This window comes from Chrysochloris asiatica, unplaced genomic scaffold (assembly GCF_000296735.1).
Source record: "Chrysochloris asiatica unplaced genomic scaffold, ChrAsi1.0 scaffold00112, whole genome shotgun sequence".
NCBI classification, from domain to species: domain Eukaryota; kingdom Metazoa; phylum Chordata; class Mammalia; order Afrosoricida; family Chrysochloridae; genus Chrysochloris; species Chrysochloris asiatica.
This window is the reverse complement of record NW_006408630.1, coordinates 4,328,167-4,338,204: the sequence shown is the minus strand read 5'-3', so window position 1 is coordinate 4,338,204 and position 10,038 is coordinate 4,328,167. Positions and strand designations below refer to the sequence as shown.

At 36.0% G+C, this 10,038-nt stretch overlaps 1 protein-coding gene across 1 annotated transcript in view; it reads left to right on the top strand.

Moving 5' to 3' along the window:
- Positions 1 to 1,523: 1,523 nt before the first annotated feature.
- LOC102837725 (ubiquinol-cytochrome-c reductase complex assembly factor 1-like) overlaps positions 1,524 to 10,038 on the top strand; it is a 24,423-nt gene continuing 15,908 nt past the window's right edge. The window contains exon 1 of the mRNA XM_006867935.1: positions 1,524 to 1,640. Coding sequence (XP_006867997.1) covers positions 1,524 to 1,640 — 117 coding nt within the window. The remainder of the gene's footprint in view (positions 1,641 to 10,038) is intronic.

Here is a 10,038-nt window from a genome sequence, read left to right as displayed (position 1 = left end):
AGCTGACTTTAAAGACATGGATGGAGCAAAGCTTTTGGGACCTATATTTTATGATTAGGCACAAGTCAAAATACAAGAAACAGATGGAAACATCCATTGGTAATTAGAGCATGGAATACAAAGAATGACTCTAGAAAAACTGCAAGCTGTCAAACATGAAACAGAACACATAAAAATTGAGATCCTCAGCAATCAACACCTAAGGAAGCAGCAGTCAAGAAAGCAAGTCACCAATTGTGATTGTTGCAACTGTAAAGTTAGAAGTTTTGTAACATAAAAGGGGGAGTCATTAATATTACATTCCAGGAACAGAGGACCTTAGGACCATTAAGGGACAAGAGCATGAGCGGAATGTGGGACCCTATCCAGAGAAGCAGTGACACCAGAGATGGAGGCAGAGTTAATGGCATGGAGAGATAGAGCAGCTGAGGACTCTAGACTCATGGAAAGAGAAAGGCTGTGTGCTGGGGGCCAGGAGGCTGGCTTGCAGAATTTGTCCTTGAGTTGTTGAAATGATTTTATATTCCTGGATGTTTTTGTGTATATCAAAACAAAACAAAACAAAAAACAACGGAGGGAAAAGAAGCAAATACTGTTGAATAGTGATGCATTGAGGGGATTATAATCACTGCAATGATATGAAATATGATAGGATTAGTGTAAAACTGATATTAGTGTAAACTATCACTCAATACACAATTGTTGTTGTTAAGTGCCGTCGAGTCGGTTTCGACCCATAGCGACCCTGAATAGGGTTTCCGAGGCTGTAAATCTTTACGGGAGCAGATTGCCTCATCTTTCTCCCATGAAGCGGCTAGTTGTTTCGAACTGCTGACCTTCCGGTTCGCAGCCCGATTCGTAACCACGCACAATAAGAGGTTTAAAAATAAAATAAAAAGAAATCACATATTTTATTACAGCAAAGACTTCTTTAAAGTGTTAAAAGCAAAGATTTCACCTTGAGGACTAAGGTGTGCCTGGCTCAAGCCATGATATTTTCAATAGCTTCATATGCATATAAAGTTTAACAATGAATTAAGAAGACTGAAGAAGAATGTTGCCTTTGAAATATAGTGTTGGTGAATACTGAATATACTCTGAGCTCCCAGAAGAAAAAAACAATTTCTTCTGAAGAAGAAGTGCAGGTAGATCACAGAAAAAAACAATTTCTTCTGAAGAAGAAGTGCAGGTAGATCACAGGGAACTAGGATGGTGCTGGTTCATCTGGTACAAAAGTCTGACGTGAACTCCAGGGGATGAAGTGGACAGAACTTTGATACTGGAGGAGAATACATTCCAACTGTTTACGTTGATGGTAGTGGCAGAAACAATGGGAGAAGTGGTGCACAAACTGGATATGGAGTTTACTGGGGACCAAATCACCTACTAAATGTAAGTGAGAGGGTTTCTGAAAGACAGACAAACCAAACAGCAGAACTGAGGGCAGCTCAATTGAATAAGCAAAGCGTCAAAATATAGATAAGCTCACCATTGAAACTGATAGCAAATTTTTCATTAAAGGCATGACAGACTGGGTTAGTAACTGGAAACAAAATGGAAGCAAAACAGCCTCTGGAAGAGATGTCAACAGAAAGGCTTTTGAGAAGATTGATCTTCGAAGGCATGGATATTCGGTTGAAGTATGTTCCTGGCCATCGAGGCCATCAAAGGCAATGAAGAAGCTGAAAGACTGGCCACACAAGTGCTAGAAAATAAGACAGCTTTCATTGCTGCCTTCTCTTTTGGAGATAGATTTGCTGTGGCAACGTCCAGAGTTTTCTTCCCTTTTTCTCATGGGCATCTCCTTATAAATCCAATTTCTCCATTTTATTGATTCTCTTTTTCCTACCATTAATAATAACCTCTTTGTTAATTAATAAAAGCTTGGGACTTTAAAAAAAAGAAGAAGTGCAGCCAGAATGGTCTTTACAAACAAGGATGGCAAACTTTAGTCTCTTGTATTTTGCACATATTATCAGGAGAGATATAATAGAGAGAGAGATAATGCTTGGTTAAATTGAGCGTCAGGGAAAAAGCAGACACTTAATGAGATGGATTGACACAGTGCCTGCAAAATGGCCTCAAGCAAAGCAACAATTGTAAGGAAGGCATAACATTGGACAGTGTTGTCTTCTGTTGTACATTATGAGTTAGAATCGACTTGAGGGTACTTAACCACCACAATAAAGTAGAGGACCAGAAAACAATGAAGGAAATTCTCTATGAAATGCCCTGACCCAAGATGATGCAGAACTGGGTAGCTATCCTCTTACCTTTAATTAGAGCCAACTTGTAAATAACTAAGACCAGAACAACAAATATTTGAATCATTTTGGTTTTCTAAATTATTTTTTAAGATTTGTTTGTGAGTTTCTTGTTACCCCAGTATATTCAAAAATGAGTTAAAAATAAATGAACTTCTCTACATATTTCTGGAGGTGGTGGAAATCCACCTAGAACGTTATGTTTGTGTTTGGAGAGTTCTAGAGGAAAGCAGTTTAACCCTGAAGATAGCCTGGTAATTGTGGCAGAAGTAATGGAAGAGATCCAAAGGATGATAGATATTCTGAGGAGCAGTGCTTCTATCCATTGTCATCCTTCCTATAGGATCCAAGAACTATTTAGATGGTATTCCTACTAGTGATTATCAATTTTGCCATTTTTCCTTTTACTGTATTTCAGTGTAATTAGAAAACTAGCCAACAAAGAAAACTATCGTGTTTTTGCGATGTTGTTGTTAAGTGGCGTGGAGTTCATTCTGACTCATAGCAACCTTTTGTAGGATTTCCTAGGAGCAGCTGGTGAGTTTAAACTATGGTTCACATTCAAATGCTGAATCTAAGGTGACAACACCAGGAGTCCAATAAATGTAGGTTATTTTAAAAGTAAGCCTTTTCTTGTAAACTGAAGGTTTGTTGTTCCTTCACTCTTATCTAAGTGGATTCTAGCTATATCTAATAAGATTTTCTCAGATTTAGTGTCTTTTGGCCGTTGAAGTCCCATGATTGTACGCTGCAGCAATGAATAAGTATCAACAGTATTGAGAGGAAGATAATTAAAGTTTTGAAACATTGAAATCCTTAGTTGTTCATCTGTACAATCTATTTTATTGCCATTTTTTGTTTTTAGTGTATGCCATTGTAAAAGTCTTGGTGTGGTGCTTCGGGTTAATGTGGTGGACTGTAAAGTCAGTTTGAATCTCAAGGTCGGTGTTGGTCTGACTCATAGTCCAACAGCGAACTTGTCGAATCAAACCAACCTTGCGGTCCAGTATATTAACCTGCAGTGCTCCACCAGGCCTCCTTTCTGTACAATACATACATGTATTTAATATGCACATTCCTATTTACTAATCATATAGCAAATAGTTAGTGCATGGGTGATGCAAAAGGTTTCCATGCTAAGTTGATAACTGAGATGCTGAAGGTTTGAATTCACCCAGGGGTGACTTTGCAGAAAGACCCCATGATCTACATACTCTAAAGTAGTAGCCATTGACAATCTTGCTAGCAAAGTTCAAGCCTGACACACAAGATGTAGACATAAATAGAAACTGACTTAATGGAAACTCCTTTTCCAAACCCGTTTTGGTTTTGTTTTTAATTAGAATTAGTTTTATATGTTAGCTGAATATAATTTTTATATGTCATAACATATAATATTTATATGTTATCTGGAAGAGTGTGAGGAAACTTCTCAACATCTTCAAGTCTAAATTCCATCCTTTGTAAAGTGGGCACTAACTGATACGGTTGTTATATAGATTAAATGAGATTTTATGTTTGCTTTTATTGTTTCTATTGGAGGAAAACTAATTTACATTTTATTGTATTTTCTAATCTTTACCTTTAAGTAATTTGGAAACTTCTAAATTTAATAATTAAGCTAATTAAGAAATCAGTTGAAAACAAACATTTATATGAAATGCATACATAAAAAAATATTTTTATATATTTTCAAGATGCAAACTTCTCTTCATGGTTTTCAAGTACTGTGGCCTCAAAAAGTACCAACTGGGTAGGTGGTTTCTCTTCATTATGGTCTCAAATGAATATGACATTTAGCCTATACTAAATGATAGCAACTCAAACTAAAAGAACCAGGAAAAGTCATCACAACATGCATTGAAACAGGCTAGGTTCCTAGGGCAACGCAATGTTATGGGAGGTGCGGTAGGTGAAGGGTCACAGATTTTTATTTATTTTTCAAATTAGAACTACATTCAATCTTTTAAATTCAAAAGCATTGTTTTGCCAATTCTATATTTGTTAATAGATTCACTTAAGATAATTTATAACGCCTGCCTTTTTCTTTCTTAATATCACATAATAATGAGACCTCTGCCTATTTAGAGTTAATTGACTTAGAATGAAATCCAAACTAGCAAAAAGAATGAAATAAAATAAATGAGGAATTGTCCAGAGCCTGTCCAGTTTTCTTTGCTCTAAATTAGGAGCCAAATTTTTGGGAGAGTATGCTTGCTATTGGTGTGGTGCAGTGGGTTAATGCACCAGACTGCAAGGCCATTTGAACTGTAAGGTCGGCGGTTCAAGCTCACCAACTGCTCCTCGGAAACCCTATACAGGGTTACTATGGGTCGGAACTGGCTCTATGGCACTTAACAACAACAATGCTTGCTACTGCCACAGTGTTAGAAAGAACACTACAGGATGTTAAGATCAACTGCCAAAGTAGAAAGCAAATAATAATACTGAACATCAAAAGCCAATTTTCACAGTTCCACTCTGAAACAGAGAATGGTAAGAATACTACTTACTATAATCCTAACAATAACAACAAACCCCTAAAGCAGCAATAACTCTGAGCCTTTTTAATTTTCAGCTCAAATGGTACCCATGATTAGAATATTAAAAAGGGAAGAGTAACATGTTTCAGGTGCTAAGAAGAAGTATAACTGCTGCTGAAAAATCCCACATTTGGACCATAATTCAACAAACACATTTATTATATGTGCTTAAAGGTATTATTCATATGTGGGTTTTAGATAATTTAACTTAGCCTTCCCTGAATTTGCACCCTGGAATTTAGAATATGAATAGAAGAATTGTTTTGAAGATTAGTAGCTCCATTCTCTACTTAGTATGGTGTGTGTTTGTAGGTTCCATTGTAGGCCCACATGTTCTTCTTTTATTATTAAAACTAAAATAATATACTCACTTTAAAACCATAGGACTTTTTTTTTTTTTTTTTTTAATACTGATTATTGTTGTTGTTGTTGTTAAGTACAGTGGAGTTGGTTCTGACTCATAGTGACCCTGAACAGGGTTTCTGAGACTGTAAATCTTTACAGGAGCAGAAAGCCTCATCTTTCTCCTGTGGAATGGCTGCTAGTTTCGAACTGCCAACCTTGAGGTTAGCAGCCTGATTCGTAACCACTATGCTAATTAGTTTAGGGTTAAAAATGCTACCCATGCTGAATATATTTTTGTGAAAATCAGATAATATCTAAAAAATATCTTGTTCAGAGTAAATAGCTATAATATGCTACATATTACTTTAGCATTTTTGTGATTCAATTTGGGCAGTGAAATAAAGTCTGTGTTATTAATAATTTGACCCCTGGTTTTGTTGTAACTATTCTAACACAGATGAATAGACTAAGTAAGTATGAGACTGATGAAGCAGTACTGTCAGAGGACCACAGTATTTTGTAACAAAATCCCACAAAACCTAGCCAATTAACACCTTGGATTGTAAAATAATTAGTTATACACTGTAATTTTCCATGCAGAATATGGAACAACAGTCATTTGTTATTAACTGAAGTACAAGCAGTGAATTCAGGAGATATTTACTAGACTTTCTAATAGTCATTCCAAAGTAAAATTCTTATTTTTCTTATTCCTAAAATACGCTAATGTTGTTGTTAAGTACCATCAAGTTGGCTCCTGCTCACAGAGACATTGGATAGGGTTTCAGAGACTTTAAATCATTGTGGTAGGTGGAAGGTTCATTTTTCTGCCACTAAATACCATAATAGAGGCTTGAAAAACTTCTATTAGGAACTATGAAATGTTGCTAAGTTTTCTGTGTATGAGAGGTATAGAAGAGTAAAGAATGAAAATAGGTCACAAAAGAGTTAGCAGAAGGTCCAACGAGAAATAACAAGAAGATGAAGAAAGCAAGCTAAGGTTGAATTGCCATGGATACCATAACATTAAGTAAGTTTAGAAAAATAGGTTTCTACCTGAATTTACAGACACCTAAAACTTTATTCCATTCAGAATAACTCTTCTTTTTAAAATTCCCAAAGTTCGCTACTGATAATCCATAAGTAATTTTAAAATAACATCTTTTAACTAACCTTTAAGCTCAGCAATACATTAAAATAAAATTTAAAAAAAATGTTTACCAAGAAATGTCTGAGTGTGTTCTTTCAGACTACTTTGAAATGTATACTCAAGCACACATCTGTTGAAAAAAGAGAATTATTCACATACAGATAAGAGTTAACCAGAAAAAATACCACCTGTTATTTTTTTTAAAAAGATTTCTGATTTTGAAATGTCAAAAAGACATTTTTTCCCCTAAGTTTATATTTTAAAATAATTCCACTTACATATAAAATTGTAATTGTACTTTAATTTACATTGCCAAGAAATTTTGCACTAGTATCAAAATCAAGAAATTGACATTGGTACAATCCATAGAGGCTTTACAGACTTCACCAGTTACATGTATTCTTATTTGTGTGTGTGTACCTATGACTGCTAAGGAGCTCTGGTAGCATAGTGGTTACAAATCGGGCTGCAAGCCGCAAGGTCAGCAGTTCGCTATGAGTCAGAACTGACTTGTCGGCACCTAACAACAATGCATGTGTGTACTTCTAGGCAATTTTATCACATATGTATCCTTCTGTAAAAACTAACAAGATAATGAGAAATAAGGAGTATGGGATAAGTGTGGTTATAAAAGGGGGCAAAAGAAAGAGTCATGTGATTTTATAGTTAAAGAAAATGCTAATTAACATCTTATATAATTATTATTTTTTTAAATCTTTAAAACTTATTTAGAACATGGTTTATACTGTTGTTCCTGATGTGAAACACTCCATGAATAAAATCAGAACATTCAAGCAAGAAAAATAGTGGAGTTTAAAGAAACAGTTTAACTAAATCACAGTCTTCTATTCCCCTTTCAAATTGTCTTACCATTCAAATGAAAGTATCTTGGAGGAGAACGTATTTGACAACAAATAGAATTCAAATGACCCCTGATATTTGTTAACTTTATTAATTGCTTTAGCATCCAAGTGCCTGTATTTACTGGAATAGAAAGTTCCTGTTATTTATTGCCATTTATTGTAGAAGACCTTTGTTCTTTGTGTTTTTCAGCTTTGTTATTCTTAAGAGCCAGGAACTCTGACAGCTGCTGCCAGCCTTGTGAGGTTTGTTTAAAACAAAAGGGAAAATTGCCTAGCAACCTCACATCCAGCTTTTGGTACCCTCCTGGAGATCACATTCCACACACTCTGCTCATCCCCATAAGCTTACAGGAGAAACTCCCACCCCCACGCCCAATCCACATTATAATAACTAGATTGCCTTTCACTTTTCTGAAAGAAAACCCAAAATTCACAACCAACAGGATTCTCTAGCACGCTAATCAGAGCTGGGCTGCTACTAACTCTAAAGAGATCACATAGACTTTTATACAAATGTAAGTACTAGTTTCTCGCTATTTAAAGCTATTGGATAGCTATCTATTTTATATATATATAAAGTGGATTTTCAGTGGAGGCTTGTACAGCAGTTTAAATTTCTCTTCACCAATTTTTAAAATGTTTAGCGACATTAGCTATATTAGTCACAATTAGTGGACCTTTTCAATATGTTTGTGTTGAATTGTTCTAGTCTATTAATTAATCGAGCTTTTATGCCTCTCATCTTTGTTTTAAAGTAATTGTTAACCATTGGTAGCAATTTACATTTTTGACATTTGAAGGAACAATCTCCATAGCTAAAATTTATATATATATAACTACAACACTATATATATATATATATATATATATATATAGTGTTGTAGGATAATCATAAGGTATGGAACAGGCACTTCTTGGAAAACCTATACAAGGTTGCTATGAGACAGAACTTGCTCCATGTTATTTAATATTGACAACAATATGTAATCTATATGATATATCTAATTTTTTTATATATATCCGATCACGATTGGATTGGTAACTTCAAGGTCAGTGATTCAAATCCACCAGCCATTCTGCCTCTAAAATTTGTGCTCCCAAATCCTAAATAGGGTCAGAATAAATTTGATGGCAGTGGGTGGGCATGGGGTGCATTTGAACTGTGATCCTGCAATTCAAAGCAACCTTGTGGTCTAGTTCATTATCCTACAGTGCTATAGTAGGACTACACACTAAGATGCCACACTAAAAGACATACTAGTGGTCACTTAATGTAATACCATGTGTGGCCCTGTAAGATAAGCACTGGACAGTTAACTGCAAGGTTGGTAGTTCATAGCCAGCAGGAGCTCCTTAAAAACCATTTTCAGGGTCACTATGAGTAGAAATCCACTCTATGGCGTTTTTCAACAACAACCAGTAGTCTTTCTAGAGGAACCCTTGTGGTACAGTGTATTGTGAGCAATGGATACTCCAGAACATGTCATTATGCTTATGAGGAAACTATACATAGACCAAGTTGCAATCTTTAGAAAAGAACACGTGGATACCAAATGGCTTAAAAGCATGAAAAGTGTGTGGGAGTGTTGCAGCATTCACCCTATTTATTCAATCTGTATGCTGAGCAAATCCAAGAAGCTGGATTATATGAAGAATATGGCATTAGGAAGACTCATTGACAAGTTGAGATATGCAGATGACAGAGATCACTTGCTGGAAGACTTACTGATGAAGATCAAAGACCAAAGCTTTTGGTAGGGGTTGCACCTCAATGTAAATAAAACAAAAATCATTACAACTGGACCAATAAAAAATATTATGGGAGAAAGACAAGACTTTCTGCTCCCACAAAGGTTTGAAACCTCGGAAACCCTATACAGGGTAGCTATGAGTCATAACTGACATGACAGCACTAACAACAACTAACATGTGCATTGTTTGACTATCCTAGACATACAGCTTGTGTTTTACAAAATAAAATGATTAGCATGGTGTCTGTTATCCTGGACTTTGGATGTAAGCATGCTAAGATCATATAGCTAGAAAGCAAAGGAGAACAAAAAAAGGGTGGGAGGAGTAAAAAAGTGCATGAGAGAGTGTGTCTACGTAAAGACACAACCAGTTCCCAAAACCCAAACAATTAACTTGATTGATTTTTTTTTTCACTCTTTAGTTTTCAGAGAGTCAACATCATATAAGTTGATTGTGTGGGATAGCCACAATGTCAAACCACTGTCAACAATCTCCTTGGCTTTGATTATGGTTAAGAGCACATCTACTGGTTTCTTCGATCTGGGTATCCTTTAGTATGTATTAATCAAATTCAAACCCAGAACAGTCCGATTATTCAAGTAAGATGTTGTGGTTGTTGTTGTGGTGATTAGGTGCCATTGAGTTGGTAAGCACTAATAGTGACCCTATGCACAACAGAATGAAACATTGCCTGCTTCTGTGCCAACCTCACAATAGTTGCCACGCTTGAGCCCACTGATGCTGCCACTTGGCCAATCTATCTCCCTGGGGTTTGTCCTCTTTTTCTCTGACCCTTCACCTTTTAAAACATGATATCCTCCTACAGGGACTGGTCCCTCCTAACAGTATGTCTGAAGTATGAGAGACGAAATTTAGCCATTCTGTACTCCAGGGCACACTCTGGCTGCACTTCTTCCAACACAGATCTGTTTGTTCTTTTGGCAGCCCATGGCACTTTCAATATTCTCCTCTAACAACATATCTTAAATGCATCAATTCTTCTAGAGTCTTCCGTAATCACTGCCCAACTTTTGCATGCATATGAGGTTATTGAAAATACCATGGCTTGGGTCAGGTGCACCTTAGTCTTCAAGCTGACATCTTTGCTCTTCAACACTTTA